We start from the raw sequence: 17,865 nt of genomic DNA on the forward strand, positions 1-17,865 counted from the left end.
AAGTGTGGTCTTGCAATCAGGGTAGTATTGACTTCATAGAATGAGTTGGGATATATTTCATCCTCTTCTATTTTTTGGAAGAGTTCGTGAAAGATTGGTATTAATTCATTTTTAAATGTTTGGTAGAATTCAACAGTGAAGTCAACTGGGCCTAGTCTTTTCTTTGTAGGAAGTTTCCAAATTACTAATTCAATCTCTTACTTATTAATAGTCTATTTGAATTTTCTATTTCTTCTTGAGTTAATTTAGCTTGTGTCTCTCTAGGAATTTGTCCATTCCATTAGGTTATCTAATTTATTGGCATGTAATTGTTCATACTATTATTCACTTATAATCCTTTTTATTTCTGTAGGATTTGTAATAATGCCTTCTTTCATTCTTGATTTCAGTAATTTGATTCCTCTCTTTTTACTTGGTCAGTTTAGCAAAAGGCATATCAATTTGGCCGATCTTTTCAAAGAATAAACTTTTTGTATCATTGATTTTCTCTATTTTTCTTTTTTCTCTTCATTTGTTTCTACTCTTTATTATTTCCTTTCTTCTTGCTTTAGGTTCAGTTTGCTATTCTTTTTCCAGTTTCTTAAAGTGAAAGGTTAGGTTAGATTAGAGATCTGGTTTTTGGTTTATTTTTTCTAAGTTGGCATTTACAGCTATAAGGAACCTCAGGGAAACCTGAGTAACAGGTGCTTGCTATGTATCCTGAGATGAATGTTCAGGAATAGGAGAGCCAAGATTCTAGGAATTGTCCCTTGTTCTGTGCCCCTGGCTGACACGGAAACTGCAAAAACTTCTCTGTGGCATGGCTAGGAGTTGGGGGACAGGCAGAGGGAAAACAATTCCAGATTCTAGCACCCAGCATTAAAGGACCTTGAGTCCATACATGTTTAACACCAAATGAAGCATAGGGGAGGAATTTATAAAATCTTAATACAGAAGACTCAGAGGAACTGGCAAATTCCTACTTGTGTAGGATGATGGTTCTCCATATGAACCTCCTCCCTGCCCCCCAAGACATCTTGGTTTTTCTAGAAGCATCTGTTCTATTACTCTACTTTCAGGAAGGGCCGTAGTTGGTTCAAGCAGATGGCAATAGGCTTTGGTTGGTGGTTAACTTGTATCCTTCCCCAGTGTCACCTCCAGCCCAGGCATCTCCAGCTGCGACTTCGGAAATAGTCACTTAGTAGTGTGGGGAGGGTAAAAGAATCTTGTGTATTTTTATTTTACTGTTAAGAATTTGGTTTTTTATGAGAACAGCAATTCTCAACCATTTTGGACTCAGGACCCATTTATACTCTTAAAAATTTTCAAGGAATTCAAAGAACTTTTGTTAATCTGGATTATATCCATTTATACTAACAATATGAAGAAAATAAAACTGAGAAATTTAAAATAACACACTTTAAGGAAAAAAATAGCTATATTTTCCAATACAAAAATATGGCATTGCTTACCTTATTTTTGAAAATCTCTCTAATGTCTGGCTTAATAGAAGATAGCTGAAATCATATGCCTCTCTCTCTGCATTAGATCTAATACAATAAATATTCTTTTGCATAAAGAATATGAAGAAAATCCTCACATGGTTAAGCAGAAAAAGGAAGAAGTATTTTAAATTTTCAGATAATTCTGGGTATTTTGGGTTCCTACACCCAAACTCAACAAGTGGTAGTTTTTTAAAGGTTGGTATTATGTGGAATCCAAAACCCTATCAATGAACATTTTAATGCTCTGTAACATCAAAATTCATCAGTCTAGAGTGTTTTCCAACACCAACAACCAATTCTCTGATTCTCCACACACCAGCTGGATGTCCTACAATTCAGTTGCATCCAAACACTACTATCTGGAGTTGGAGTCAGACCCCACAGGTTCAGGGCTCAACTCCCAAGACTTCCCTCACTTCAGATGCCAGTTGCAAGTATAGGGTTCCCAGGCTATCCCTACTTCTATCCAATTTGGCTATAAATCAGGGGTTCCCATGAGTCCCCTATGATAATCTGCTAGCACGGCTCACAGATCTCAGAAAAAGTTTACTTACTATTATGGGTTTATTACAAAGGCTACAACTCCAGGATAGCCAATGGAAGAGACAGATACATGGAGCAAGGTATGTGGGAAGGAGTGTAGAGCTTCCATGCTCTCTCCAGGCACATCTCTCCCAGCACCTGGACATGTTCACCAACCTGAACCCTGTTGTTTAGGGTTTTTTATACAGGTTTCATCAAGTAGGCATGATGAGATTAATTCAATCTCCAGCCCCTCCCCCCTCCCTAGAGGATGGGGCATAGTGCAGAAAGTTCCAGGCTTCTAATCCAAGCCTGATCTTTCCAGGGACCAGTCCCCATCTCAAGAATTGCCTCAGTAGAATAAAAGACATCCCTATCACCCAGGAAATTCCAAGGGATTTAGGAGCTTTGTGTCAGGAACCAGGGTCAAAGGCCAAATTATGTTTATTATGCCACAACTGGTGGATCATTATAGAATACCAAAACAAAAAGATTGCCAGTCCCACCTCTGATCTCATCAGAAAATTCTTTAAATATGGGGATGCTGTCAAACTCACAGTGACAGATATAGGTTTTCCAAAAGTTTGAATTTTCACTTGAAAGCCTGAATTTTTATCACTGGCAACAAATACTATCAGTGGTTTTCCTAGAAGTGACAGGCTCATTTCATTCATTTTGGAGAAATGTCTGTCTAATATCCAAATCTGAGTAACCACATTTTGTCTGTCAGTTCTTCTTTCAAGTACAAATGATGCCGCATGAAAAACAGCAGGTAGTTGTTCTGCTTCGGGAACCACCACCCAAGCCACCATCCTTTTGTGATACAGCAGGAGCGCTTCTGTGCATTTCCCATCCCATCACAAGGGATATGATTGCTTCACAATGACATTTTTAATTTGTTTTTACTGCAAGTGCATAATGGTGAAGGACCAAATAAGGTGAAATAACTCCTGATTCAGTTTTGTTCCACTGCTGGGATTCATGCTAAGTGCTGTCCTTTCTTTTGCACCATCAGAGCAAATGTCTACATAGCAAAGGAGGCAAATAATGTCCTAGTATTACTATGAAAACAGTTTTGTCATTGCAGATCCCCTAAAAGGATCTTGGAGACCCCTCGGAAGTCCACAGATCACTCTTTGAGAAGTGCTACTTTAGCAACCATCCTCCTGCTATAAAGACTAAATACTAATATTTTCCTGGAAGTTCATTTATAGAAACAAAAAGAACTAGAATAATTTGGGGAAATTCCAAGAAAAATACTCAGTTACCCTAGCTACGAATATGGAAGCCTCTAGAAAGAACTACACCTTTTAATATTTTTAACATCTTAGGAATGCAGTAATAAATAATAATAATGACAACAGTGTGTGTTTATTGCAATATTTACTACTACTGGGGGAGAACTGCGCTATGTACTTTAAATGCATCATCTCCAATATTCTTTAGTATAACTCCCTGAGGGAAATGCTATACTTTCTTCCATTTTATAGATGAGGAAATTGGGGCACAGAGATCTGAAAGAACTTGACAAGGTCACAAGTATATGTGGTGAATAAGGATTTGAATCCCCAAATGATTCAATTCATTCCCAGAGCTTGGATTCTTAAACCCTGCATAGCATGCTATGTCACATCTAAGCTCCAAATTTACTTCTTTTCTCCCATGTATGAGTGTCCATTCAAATCCTCAAAGGGAAACCAAATGTCTCATCTTAACCACAGTGTCCCCAAAAAGGGCTCAATAAACATCTGAATGAAGGACCAAAAGACCAAAGGAACCACTGTGTCATCTTTTAAACCACGATGGCTAGCAATGGTGCTGAAAGTGAAATTCTCAGCGAGCTCCCTCGATATTATATTTAACTCATTAATGAGGAAACCAACAGGGAAGGCAAAAAAAAAGCAGGTTCCTTGAAAACTTGACAAAAATTTTATGTGTGCATGCACGTGTGTATACAGAGACATATCATTTTTATCTATTTGCTAACTAGATATAGATATAGTTGTGTAGTTAACAAGCATGTAGGTTAGATCTAAATAAAACTGGTTTACCTTTTTGAGGACAATAAAACCCAAATACCTGGGATCGACTCTTCCCCTAGGTTCTAAAATCCTACAGCCTTATCAGTTTCTGCAGTTTAAGAAGTTAACAACTCTGGAGGCCTCTACACCTTTCAGGCCTTTAACAGTTATTTGTTAATCCAAGGTCGTGCGTTTACTAGGTGGGCTTATTAGAAAATGCTGGGAGGTATCCCAAACTCAAGCAATTTGGCTTTTTTTCCAACTTGGGGATTTTTTTAAAAAAAGAATAATTATTTACCAACTTTTTGTATTTTCCCAAGTTCGGGATTTCTTTCTTTTTTGTTTCTCAAACAGCAAACGTTGTTTTCTGCATGGAGACCAGGAGGGACTGTTTCCCGGGACGGAACGCGTTTCCAGGGCAGCAGAGGAGGCGGAGGCCGCGCGCCAGCCGGGGGCCTGGGGACCCTCGGCCGCGCCTCCTCCGCGGCCCCGACGGAGCGCGCGGGGGGGGGGGGGGGACGCCGGCGGGGACGCGCGCGGGCCGGGGACGCGCACGGCTGGGCAGGCGCGCGGGGGCCGCGAGGGGCGGCGGCGGCCTGGCCCCAGGGAGGCGGCCTTGCGCGCCGCGCTGCCTCCTTCCTTCCGCCGCCGCCTCAGCCACATCTCCGGGCCGGGCGGGCCGCGGCGCCGAGGCCGCCGGTGGCGGCGCGGTGGCCTGGGGCGGGGCGGGGCGGGGCCTCCGCGCTCCCGGGACGCAGGGACCCGGCGCGCTTCGCCCACAGGCCCGGCGAGGCCCGGGCGGAGCTTCTCGCCCAGGCCGCGGGAGAAGCCTGAGGGAGGACCCAGGCTCGCGCGGGCTCCGCGGAGGGTGAGCTTGGGGACCCGCGGGGAGGGTGGGAGGGTTTCAGTGCCCCAGAGACCCCTACCCCGCCCCTCGGTGGTCGGAAAAATAGGAGAACCCTTTTTTTTTTTTTTCTTTTCCTGGCGAGCCGCATCCCGGTGTGTTTTGGCGACTTGAGGACCTCGCTAGTCCGTGGGATTAACGGGAAGAGCCTTCGTCGCGTTAATTATGCATTAAGGTGTGCACGGATGCTGTGGTCGGCCGAGTTATTGATACTTGCGCGATCCTATAATTTACTTCTCGCATCCTGGGAATTTGCATTTGTAATTGGCGGCGGAGAGAGGAAGAAAATGTTCCACTCGGGTGGAAGGAGCAGGCAGAGAAAGAGAGAGAGAGAGGGAGGGAGAGAGGGCAGGGAAGTAGGAACATGTGCAAATGTGCAGCCTTTCTGAGGAGCACCGCTTTGGTGGGTGCGAGGGGTAGGCAGGGTTGGGAATGCACACTCCCTGCCAGGCGGGCGCCAGAGTGCCCTCAGCCTTCCATTTTCACGGTCAGGAGGCCTGTCAGAAGTTGGAGGTTGAGGCATGAATTTCTGCACTTCTGGCTGGGAAGGTGAGCCAGGTTTTCCAAGTCTGCCAGGAAAGGGCTGGGCAGTGAATAGAAAGCAGCACAGCCAGGTTCTGGTTAGCTATGCAGCAGGACTGTCATAAAAGGTTTTTGTTTTTTTTGTGGTTTTTTGGTCTGAAACACCAAAGTCTGGGGCTTTGGGCCATGAGGAGTTGGGTTATTGCATTGCTCAGTTTTAACTGCCAGAGTGAGAAATGTCTCAGACACCACTGATTCAGCTCCAGCTTGCTGATCACCAGCCGTCTACTTCTTCACTCTTTTCGGTGACTGAGTTAAAAAGAAAAGACATAAATAGAGAGAAGTGGTCTTCCCCCTTCTGCTGCCTATTATAATTACGGCATAGTCCATCTTAGCTCAGAATTAGAATTTTAAGATGGAAAGAAAATCTTTCCATCTTTGCTCTTGACCCTGAAGAATAGAATCTTGAAGAAATACCTGAGAGAAAAATTCTTTCTTTCCCTGAAATGAAAATTGTAGTGCTAGCAAAACTGAACAAAGAAAGGAAAGAATTAGTAAATATCATGAGCAACTTGCAGTGATAGTCAAGTCATTTTCTCAAAATGCTTGAGAAGGTTATTCAATAAAAAGGTGGGAGAGAGCCAGAAATAGGAACAGAGGAGTGAGGTGAATGCAGGACCTTAGAGATTGCAGAAACCAAGGAATTCATTTTCTTCTCATACAGGTCTGGAAAAATCTGGACGTGAGTATAGTCATGTGCTGTATAATGACATTTCGGTCAATGACAGAGTACGCATGATAGTGGTCCCATAAGATTATACTGTATTTTTGTTTTACCTTTTCAATGTTTAGATGCACAAATCCTTACCATTGTGCATAGTTGCCTACAGTATTTAGTACAGTAACATGCTGTACAGCTTTGTAGCCTGGGAGCAATAGGCAGTGCCATTAGGTGTGCGGTAGGCTGTACCATCTAGGTTTGTGTAAGTACACTCTGTGATGTTCACACAAGGACAAAATCACCTAATGACGAATTTCTCAGAATGTGTCCTCTCGTAAGCGATGCCGGACTTTATATAAAGCTTAATATTTTAATCTATATAGCATGAAATTGTTTTTAATTTCAGCATTGAGTTCTTAGAGTAAAAGGAAGCATAGCTAGACAGTGCTTTGTGCATCCCAGTCAGCTTGGGCTGTATTGTATGTTAAATGAGTTGTATGTTTATTTTGCTACCTAATTCTCTTAAATCAGTAATCTAATTCTGTGAATTTGGCTTCTTTCCAATTATTCATTCATTATATGACATTTGGCTAGAATTTGCCAGGTGCTAAAGGTTGAAGGAATACAAAACTGAGAGAATATATTGTATTGGAAAATTTGATAATCTTATACAGGAATCCTTTACTTATATCAAACATGTAAAGCAGGTATAACTAGATTTGATGGTTTTTGCTACAAAAAATATTTTTCACACTAAGTTACATGGAAGAGTCTTTTTAAACAGCTAGCTCTCTTGGTATATTTAGAATATTTATTCATTTATCAAGAAATCCCTGTATGTCCTGCCTCTATAGAATACCTGTTTTGCAAAATATGCTTGAACAATCAAAGTGGTTAACTATCTCCCAGGTATAAACCAAGTTGTGTTAAGTAAGTTGATCTTATAGCTTTTAATGACACTTTTTTTTTTTTAATTATCCTGTACAGTGACAAGAGGAACCAGGAACCTCAGTCTGGGCAAACACAGCAAGGAAATGTGACCCCAGGCCTCAGAAGGTATGTGAAGTAGAATGTGAGCTCCCCAGTTATTTGAGACCATGCCATTCAGTATTGTTTCTCCCTCCTTTCTTCCTTGTACAAAGATTTTAGGGAACTTAAAATTCTTGAATAGGAGGATACACACATATACAAAGAAGGATTTTCTTAAGTACGATAATACGAGCATACTCTCAGGCCAGGATTATATGAGTTCGTCTCTGCTGAGCCCTGTGCCTGGCATGCAGTGAGTCTCTTACAGATGTTTGCTGTATATTATTATTATTGCTCATGAGAATCTGTCTTCACCGCAAATATATTCCTCACTGGACAGAGCTCGGAGTGTGTTTTCATTCTGCTGACTAAGGGTGATCAGTCATTCCAAGGTAGTAAATTGTAAGGACAACAGTAGAGAAGACAAAGGAAATTTCTGAACATAGATTGAGAGAAACCCTTACTATAAATTTAAAAATCTGTGACATGTAGTAGAACTGTATCTATAATATAAATTCTTGTGCAATATTTTGCTTTATTAAGTTGTAATTTAATAATTCTTTTGATCAGGTAATGGGTTATAGTTCAGAAAATACAACAGGGTTGATGATGAAATAGTCCTGTTGCTCCAGCCCTGGACTGTCCCTTCTCCCCTATAGTTCTCCAAAGGTTACCTGTTCCTTGTGCTTTAACAGGTTTTATTCAAGACGTTTCCTTTAGTGTCTGGGTGTGTTTTAAAAGGACGTTTTAAAAGTTGAGCACTGGACATGTGATTCCTGGGAGGAGGTTGTGTGATGGGCTTGGGTGTGAGGGACACTTGCCTCCTTATGACTTTTGGAATTCTGAGAACCAGTCTTTGCCCAGGGGTCTATTTAGTTTGCTCCCTCACTCTGTCTACCTCTTCCCATGTCATCCTGCACCCTTCTTTATTGCTAGCCATTGCACCTGCCCACTGGCTTGGTCATATGCATTCATCACACTTTTTGTTTATGGCCCCATGAGAGCAGGGAATGGGTGTTGCTGTAGCCCCACCAGCTAAGAGGAAGGCTTTGGTTAATATTGCTGAATGAATGAACATCTGGAAAAAGGCTATTTAGACTGAGTTAAATGGGCTTATTTACCGTGGGACTTTTCAGAACCTTTAATAAGCAGATGTGCAAAGTGGGGCCTGGTAGGTGGGAGTCAAATCTTCAGCAGAGTAAGAAGAGCATGTGCTTCTGGGTGACAACTCAAACATGGTGGGGAAACCAGTGGCAGGAAGGAATGTTATTGGCTGCTGAGCAAATGAATTTATGAGCATCTTTTCAAGATTCAGGGGAAGGAGAATGTGCATCCAAAGATGGCAGTAGTAACATATCCATTGTTAGTAATAACAAACATGTAAAATGTGTGCTGTCTTTCTTTTATTTTAGGAGGGGGGGGGAAGATTAGGGCTTCTTGCAGGTTCTTTCTTCCCTGACTCTGTTTTCCCCATAAGTTCTTAATTTCTTTAACTGCCAGGTCTGCCTTGTGGGTTTTCAATGAGCTGACCATCTGGTTTCAGATCCTGACATCTTGACACATGAGAATCTCATTTAATAACTGGAAGTAGGAAAACTCTAAAAATGGATGTAACTCTTGGGGGCGCTGAGGGGCTTTGTTCAGGGCCTCATCATTACCAGAGGGGATGAGGGGCAGGCTCAGGTTTGCTACCACCATTAGCTGCAGGTGGCACATTGGGAGTTGTCTTGACTCCTTGAACAAAAGGTAATTAATTACAGAAAATGTCAGGTTTTTCTAAGGCCATTTGTCACCTGGCTGTAGGGAGAGCAGCGACCTTAAGCAGAGCCCTGAGGGAGGACTGTCCATGTAAGGCCCCTGGCAGGCTGAAATAGTGAGCCTTGGTGATGTCATCGGCGTACAGGAGGCAAATATCCTGTATTCAAAGAAACAGTGCAGAGAATGGGGCAGCCTTAGGGGAGCTGGGGCTAAGTGAATTTGGAATTCTATTCTTTTTGTTTGAAAAATGGGGCAAATTATCATGTTTTTTTCCAAGGTCAGACAAATCCTCATTCTACAGTCTAGTTACTTATAGATGGATAGATCTTTAGTTACTCAAGAGAGTGAGTTGGGGGCAGTGATGGAAGGTCTTAGATTCTAATTAAACCTCTTTAAGCTGTTTATTCATAACACATGTAATTCAAAGCGTCAATAGACTCTCCTTGACTAGATGGGTTTTTGCTGCCAATTTTCCTTCTTAAGCAAGGAGGTGGTGGGAGAATGGCATTTATGCTAGAATGCCTAGAATCTGCATTTTAACAAGATCCCCGGGGGGATTCATGTGTTCATTAAACTTTAAGAGGGGCTGGGACCTGAACCAGCAGTTCTCAGTCCCAGCTGCTCCTTAGAATCATACTCAGAGCTTATGAAACACATCCAGGTGCCACCTCCAGAGATTTGTGTTGTCTTGGCTGGAGTGTTGTTGGGGCCCAGGGTATTGCTATATTTCTTAATAGCATCCGTCTAATGTCCAGCCAGGGCTATGATTCACTGCCCTTGACATAAAGCTAGACACCATTAGGTCGACGTCTGGATTCAGAATGCATGTAATCTCAAAGCAAGTTATACCATGATTAGCTGGACACTCCACACTTTAGGATTCATCAAAACTCACCCAATATCAGATATTGTGGATTCTACTAGTTCATTTGCTGGTTTTTAGGAACACCATGATATGGCGATGTGGAACACCTAGCCAGGTTTGCCTGTGTCTGATTAGAATACTCCCTCCTCCATGAATGCAAATGACCTGAGACCAGCAATAGCTGGGTGGACATTTGCTCTTTCCATCTTTGACTCTGCTGCCAGAGAAATCATTTCAAAATTTAAATCCCATCATGACACTGCCATCCCTCTTTTCATCTAAAACTCTCTTCAGTGGCCTCCATTGCTTGCAAGGAAAAGACTCAATTCCTAAATGGCTCTGTGAGGCCCTGTGCTGTCTGGCCTGCATCTGCTCTGCATCATCTCTGACTGTGTTCCAGAAACCCTGGCTACTTGGGCTTCCTTTCATTACCCTGGGGCCTGTTCTCCTAGGGCTCTCCTAGAGCCCCACCCCTTCACCTTAGGCACCTATGCTGGCCCAGACCTCTCTGCCCAGGGCATGTCCCCTTGTATTTTCTTCTCATGGCACCTGTGTCCCTCTCGCCACTGTGCGCCACTTCTCAGATGAGTTCTTTGGGTCGTGAGGGTCTCTCTGTTAGACTGCAAGTTCCATAAGGACAAGAGCTATGTGAGTTTGGTTTAGGGCTCACTGTCATATTTCTGACACCTGTTTTATTGGATGAGTGAATATACCATTTCATGATGAACTCGATAAATAATTATTTTTAGGTTATTTTATCCTTAAACATATATGCAGGTATACACCTACTCATATTTGAGGGTTATATGTTGTAAACTATAGAGATATTTGGATCTGAGGGCAGTGGGTATTCTGAGAGGAAACCAGGCTATGGTCTTACTGGTTTTGGTTGGCTTATGTGGGATGTGGCTTGGAGAATAATTCCCAATTTGTCTAAATTTTTGATCAGGTTACCTTGACAGCTTTTTCGCTTGAGTTAGCATATATTGTGTCAATTTTCTTACTGTAGACCAGGAGAAAAAAATATAAATGCTTAAATATTGTGTATCCTTCCACCCCAGGCCTTCCTCCTACCTTCCTCCTGTGGTGTTTGCCTCTCTAGAAAGCAGCCATAGGTAGTGCAGCTTTCTCGCAGGCCTTGGGTAAACTGGCCTTCCACTTTCCACAGTCTTCTCTGCCTTTATCTGCCACCTTCCTAAATTGCCTGCTGCTACTTTAGTGAGAGGAGTTATATGTAGTGTAAGTACAGTCACCCAGATAAGGGGTCTCTCTGGGGAGGGCAGAGGGTAAGGCCAGGGAGGGGCAGGCAGCAGTTCCAGCCATATTTACAACACTTTGGGTAAGTTCAGCAAAACCATTAGAGCAGTGTGTGTAAGCAAACAGATGTTTGTTATATTATTTTCCATGCTTTTCTTTATGCTTTAAATAATTGACCAATTTTTAAAACTAAATAAAAACTAATAAAGACAAAAATGTATTTACTAAATACTCAAACATTGATTTTCATCAGTTCTACACATTTTTTTCTTGCTAGAAAAGTATTTCCTGTCCTTTCCCATACTTTATAAAGTAATAAAGGAACTGCAGTTAGTAGTGAAGTAGAAAAAATTAAACAGCAGAAATAGAAACACTAGAGCACCCATAGGTGATGTGGTCTATATTTTATTGGTTTTTATTATAAAAAGATAAATGCTTACTGCAGACATTTTTTAAATATATAAATTGTGTAAAGTAAAAACAGACCTTTCTTCATCCTCTAAAGATTTCATTCTGTACATTATGTAATTTGTGTTTGTATGTATATGTAATCATATACATTCGCACATATGTAACTTTTTTTGACAAATCATATATTCAATCCTGCAACTTATCTTTTTTGACACTTTGATCTATATAATTGGCTATATTTTGACACTTTGGATCTATATAATTTGGATCTATATAATATCTCTATATTTTGACACTTTGGATCTATATAATTGGCTTGCCTTTCAGCATAGAGTTTTGCTTAAAATTAAAAAGAATTTTTTGGACTCTGGCATCATTTCTTAATCCCAATCAATATATTTTAGGTAGTATGTGTATTCAAATGCATATACATGAAGTGACTTATGTAATTTTGCTTTCAAGCAATACTGAAGTACTGCTAGCATTTGGTTGTTTTCTAGTCTCAGTTAATAGATATTAAATATACAACTACTTTCATGTGTAGACTAGAGAAATATTTTAAGGTTAAAAGGGGGCCTCATACTTAAAAAATTAGAAACCCTTGGGTAGAAGGCTAGGTAAGCTGCCTCCTGAAGTACCTTTGTGCTCTCCTGAGTTTTCGTAATAAGTTGCTTGGTTGACAGTCATTTAGCAGATAGCAATTGTTGGCTTACTGTGTGCCAGACACCGTTCTGGTCCCTGCTGTCCTGAGCAGCATGAGCTCACATTCTGCTAGTGGAGCAGACAGTACCCAGCGAAAGCATTCAGGCTATGCTAGGTACAGTGAAGGAAATGGACCAAGGTCCAGTGATGGAGATCAGTGTTGAGGGTGCTAGCTGGGCAGTGTGAGGGAGAGCTGACTCTTCCGCTGCCGCCCATGGGGAAGGGTCCGGGGCTGCTCACCCCAAGTTTATAAGCACCCAGTGGATGGGAGCAGCTCCTGAGGGCTTCTTCCTGGGTTCTGTGTTGACTGCCCACAGGCCCTGCGGCCTACAAGGGGCCCTGTGGCCTACAAGGGGCCCTGCAGCAAGATGCAGAGTCACTGGCAAGCAGCACTCTGGTCTAGGTGGCTGTGCTTGAGGCACTGCTAGGGGCCTGGGGCTTAATGCTCTTCTCAAGAGAATGGTTTTGATTGGCAGGGGCTAGGGTTTGTGCATGTGAAGCTTTCCAAATCTGTAGCCCCAATTGGCATCCGCAAGTGTCCTGAGCACCATCCCAGGGACAAGAAGCAGCAGGTGAGCCGAGAAGGGGATGGGAGGAAGGTGGGAGCCCTGCAGGTTACCCTTCTCCTGCCTGATGCAGTGCCAGGCTGGATGGGAAGGGGCTGCCTAGATGTTTTAGTTCAGTAGAGTTTACAGAAGTCATGTTAGAAATTGAACTTTTTTGAAAACAAAATTCCCACCTGAAAGAGCACATTGGATGATGTATTGTAAGTCACATGGTTGCTGAGGAGGTCTTTTGACAGTCTCTGTGTCTCCTGGGAGCCTCACAACACACTGGGGGACGTGCAGGTGGCTGTTTTATCCTTACAGATGAGAAAATTGGAGCCCAAAGAGCTTTTCCGTGACCCACTCAGCTAGGGAGAAGAGGAGTACAGACCAATCCCCAGCCCCAGCCTGGGTAAAAGAACCTAAAATCTCCTGACTTTAAATGAAAATCCAATATTTAGGAAGGCCAGCGTGGCTTCAGGATAGTGCGGCTCTGACTTTTCAACCAGCCTAGATATAGAAGTCCTGCCCCTAGGTCACCTGGTGTGGGGGTAGGAGCCCTGCAGGTTGTGCCCTCCAGATCCCCAAGTGTGGCCCCTTGACTGAATCCAGATTTTACAGAATAAATCCTAAAAGGGTTTAGATTCAGTCAAAAGGCCACACTCAAGGATCCAGAAAGCCACATGTGGCCCCAAGGCCGCAGGTCTCCCCCCGGCCCCAACCCCTGCACATTGTGTTCAGCGGGGAAGCCTGAGAGGGACACAGGAAATAAGCAGAGCGGGCTACACGAAGTGGGCAGTGCCAAGATCCCCCCGCCTGCCTGCATAGTGAGTGCATCTGTGTGCCAGAGGGAGGCAGGCCCAGGGTTCTCCCCTCTTTTATCCCCTCATCCCCAGCACTTATCCTGGGAAAGGGTGGGTTGCAAGCTCCAGGCCACTCAGAGCTGGGACTTCTCTGCAGAATTGCATACAGCCTGCTTGATAACTTCGCACCTTTGTCACTCTCGCCACATCCCACCCTGGGCCCTCTGTTCCTCACTGAGCAAAAGCTTGCAGCTTGGGTTTCTCCATGAGGTGTTGCCACTGGGATGGATGGGGATGGACCCCTAGAAGTGTCACTGTCTCAGACGAGTTCAGTGGACTCAGGACTTCAGGGCCCTGCATCCTCTGGCCGCAGTCTAAGCCTCAGTCGTTCCTAGAAGGGAAAGTTAGTCCCCTGGGATGAGAGTGCCCTCTCTTTTCCTCTCTTCTTGGGGTAGACCACACTATTGTGTTTATTTCGGTCAACTACACTTAGAAGGGTATAAATTAAATCAGAAAGTCACAAAGGAACTGGAACAAAGGACACCAAGGAACTGGTCAGCTTATGTTTGCTAAGGGTCTGCACCAGGCTGGGTGGGTGCTGGCTCTTTTATCTACTATGACTCATAAGATCCTCAGAGCCACCCTGGGAGAAAGGCCTTATCCCAAAGGCTTAGAGAGGTGACATGACTTGCTAAGTCACAGAGCTAGTGAGTGGTAGAGCAGGGATTTGAACCAAGTCTAGGGCTCTTTGTGCTGTGCTGCCTGTGACAAGGAATGGCAGAAGGACAAGGAGACTTGTCAGAGATGGGACGCTGACTCCAGGCAGTTAGAGAGGATTTGGCATGCCCCTGCTGGGTAGTATTGCTGATAAACTACAGAATGCTCAGTTAAATTTGAATTTCAGGAAACAACAAATAGCTTTTTTAGTGTAAGTATATCCCATGTAATATTTGGGACATACTCATACTAAAAAATTACCTGAAATTTAAACTTAACTGAATGTCCTGTATTTTTACGTGTTTGATCTGGGTGTGCACTTGAGAACCCAAAAGAACACACTGGGCCTGATGTGTGGGCACAAGAAATTATTTTTTTCCTAAGCGTGTCCCATGCAATATATGACACTAAAAAAATTATTTGTTGTTTATCTGAAATTTAAACTTTACTGGCATTTTGTATTTTTTTCGGCAACCCTATTTGGTGACCCCAGGAAACACAAAGCCTTATATGTGGGCATCTGAGGGTGGGTCACAGGCCATCCTGTAAAGGCACAGGTGGCCTGGCAGGTGTTGAGCTCCCTTTTGCAGGCTGTAGTCAGATGTGGATTAGATAACCACATCTAATGGGTGTTGGGTGTTGTGGAAGGTACTCAGGTTCCAGATGCTGCTTCCAGTGAGATTCTAGGATGTAAATGTTGTTGAGACAAGGAGGGGAGTTATTTACGTGGGTCCTTGCTGAGCTGAGACCCATGCAGGGTTGGGAAGCTATCTCCAAAGTCATCTGCCATCAGCACCATGAAGACCAATTCTCCCTACTGCCCAGAAGTGATGGATGGCCAGATCCACTGGTGGGAACCAAACCAGTCCAGGGTGGTGTCTGTAAGTGTTCTGGTTTGGCTTGAAGAAGCACTGTGCTGAAGCTGAAATGAAACACCCTTTTTTTGTCTTTTGCTGAGAATTGAGGGTGACTTCATGATTCTTTATGTGTCCCCTGCAGCAGAGCGTGACTTCTGTGCCAGGCTGAGGACTGACATGCCCCACATCACTCCTGGGCTGCGATAGCATGAAAAACACCCACCCCCAAGGTTCTGCACAGGCCCTCGCAGGCAAGTAAGACGCAGGAGAGAAGTGTGGGTGTTCACTACTTTGATTTTAGAGAGAGTCTCTGTGTAGCCACATCTTGTCAGCCAGTCAGGTTGTAAGCACAGCCAGCTTGTAATGGCCTCAGTGTGGCTTCTGCCCACTGTGAACTACCCCCAGCAGAGGTCTAGTTGCTGGCAGTCCTCTTCCAGGACTGCTGGCAGCCAGCTTACTCTGGGCCCTTGAGGGAGCTCATCACGACATTAGCCTGGGCCCAGCAGGAGTCAGGAGGCAAATCTGCAAATGTAAAATCTTATCCTATGTTCCAAAAACAAATAGAGATGGCGTTCTCATTATCACTCCCCTCTGTAAGGGTATTCTAAATTTGATTTTATTATTAAATCAATCATTTATTAATATCAATTAAATATGAAATGTTAAATGCCAAGTCAAACTACCTGTTGTAGAAATGGAAAAAAATTATTTTTGCTGATAGTATTAACTGAAATCACCTGTTGTCTTTATTGCTTTTTGTTTAATTGGTTTATTTGTAAGCAGCAGGGGCATCTTGCTTGTATTTTCCAGGAAAATCGTTGAATGGCTGACATTTGACAACATGCACCACCAGTGGCTTCTGTTGGCCGCATGCTTTTGGGTGATTTTCATGTTCATGGTGGCTAGCAAGTTCATCACGTTGACCTTTAAAGACCCAGATGGTAAGTGTGCTTTGTGGTGGAATGAATTTTGGCCAATTCACACCTTGCTGTCACACTGTTCCTAGGTGCATGCACAGAAGACCTATGTCACAGAATCCAAGGACTTTAATGTCTAGCAGGGACCTTAGAGGTCATGACATCCAAATCCTTCATGTTACAGAGGTGTGAGAGGAGCAATTTAAAGGATGGAAGGATCTTTTCTAAGTACCATCTCTCCAGGGTGGAAGGTGTTCTTTTTGGCTGAAGCCAGGGTGGTACCCGAGGAGCAGGGAGCAGGGCCCCTTCCAGCAAGGCCGTATGCCTTGCAGTAAGGCATCTTGCAGGCTCCTGGTTTGGGAATTCTCTCTGCCTCGTGTCATCATAACAGACGCACAGTCACTGTGCCATCTGGTGTTCTGCACTGGTGGCCACGTGTTTGAAGGTCACCCTCAGTACAGTAGAAAGAGGGTCATTTAAAAGTATGTTGTCAGGTTGCCGTGTAGGATTTTTTAACTCCCCTTTACGTAGGCCTTCAGATGAGGACATGTAAAGAGTGTCACATTCAGTCTCAGAATTGCTGATTCTACTTCATGCTGTTGTCACTTGCTTACCTAAGCCACAATGTTTTTTCTACAAAGTAGATACAGTGCCTGCTCTGGCAGCCTCTTCAACTGGCCTGAGCATGGTAAGGCACTCTGTGTTGGGTGAAGTGCTGGGCGTATGCAGGGAGGTCCGACCTGCTCTGCAGCCCTGAGGCCACTCCCTTTAGTGGCCAGGTGGGCAGGCATGTAGGTAAAGCAGGAGGTAAAGCAGGTATGGGGGGTGACATGTTTAGCTGTAGAGGGGCCTGAGAACTTGTGATTGGGAGGCACTTGGGTCTTTATTTTGCATGGTGCTTTGCACTTTCTTCTGCTGATGGCAGCCCTTAGAAATGCATCTGCATCAGCAGTTTTCCCGACGTGTGCTGTCTGTGTGACCTGTGGGCTCTAGGCCCCTGCTTCACCCCAGAGAGCTCCCAGACGTGTCCCTGGCTGTGTTGAGGGCTGCCCGAGGCCCCTACCTCCTGCCCTGTCCTCTCTCTGCTTCACTACATCTATAGAAGGACAAGAAGGTGGGAAGGCAGGTCTGCAGGGAAAAGAGGGACACCCTGAAATTAGCCATGTGGGGCTTCTCCCTGCACAGTTTGCATCAGTGACAGTTACCAGGCACTTGATACTGGGGCCTTGCCTGGCTGTCGTCACATGCCCTGCCTCCTATTCCAGGGGTCCTTGTGAGAAAACCTGTGGGATTTACACAGCCTTGGGAAGATAGTGTTACACCTGCAGGTATCCGGGGTGGCTGGTGCATCACGGAGCATCACACTCATACCAGGGACTGGCACTCCATCATCAGAGCAAGGGTTGATTCTTGAGGATTGTTAGAATTTGCGATGATTATCTCAGTTTGATAGTTTGGATGTTTCTGCAGCAACTTCAGCACAGTGACACACCACCAATAATGGCAGTCCTTCCCGAAGACCAAGAGCAGTGGTTCTCATCCTGGTGGCACTTCAGAGTCATCTGGAGGACTTTGTAAACCTTCCGCTGCTTGAGAACAAGTGAATTAGAATGTCTAGGACTGGGTTCCATTTGTGAACCACAATGTAGATCATAGCTGGGGGAAATGGAAAGAGAAACAAAGAACTGCCGAGAATAAGAAATAGGTTTTACTCACGGTTCCCTGAAATGCTACCGCCCCATAAGGAAGGCACTCAAAAGGCAGGTCATGAGGTTAAATTGTTCATGGTTTATTTTGTTTAAGAAAGTAGGAGTATGTAATGTATTTTAG

The 17,865-nt window shown here is 43.9% G+C and overlaps 1 protein-coding gene across 4 annotated transcripts in view; it reads left to right on the plus strand.

The window, feature by feature from the left end:
* The first annotated feature begins 4,606 nt into the window (after positions 1–4,606).
* The window catches only part of CHST10 (carbohydrate sulfotransferase 10), a 32,157-nt gene continuing 18,898 nt past the window's right edge, over positions 4,607–17,865 (plus strand). Inside the window, exons 1-4 of one of the 4 annotated variants that reach the window (XM_012747819.2) lie at positions 4,826–4,895; positions 7,162–7,230; positions 15,261–15,373; positions 15,929–16,059. In XM_012747819.2, coding sequence (XP_012603273.2) covers positions 15,327–15,373; positions 15,929–16,059 — 178 coding nt within the window. In that variant the 5' untranslated portion in view covers positions 4,826–4,895; positions 7,162–7,230; positions 15,261–15,326. Of the gene's footprint in view, positions 4,896–4,986; positions 5,107–7,161; positions 7,231–15,260; positions 15,374–15,928; positions 16,060–17,865 lie in introns of those variants that run through there. The other 3 variants (XM_076001036.1, XM_012747824.3, XM_012747821.3) reach the window with 3 other exon arrangements.

Source organism: Microcebus murinus, chromosome 3 (genome assembly GCF_040939455.1).
Source record: "Microcebus murinus isolate Inina chromosome 3, M.murinus_Inina_mat1.0, whole genome shotgun sequence".
NCBI lineage: Eukaryota > Metazoa > Chordata > Mammalia > Primates > Cheirogaleidae > Microcebus > Microcebus murinus.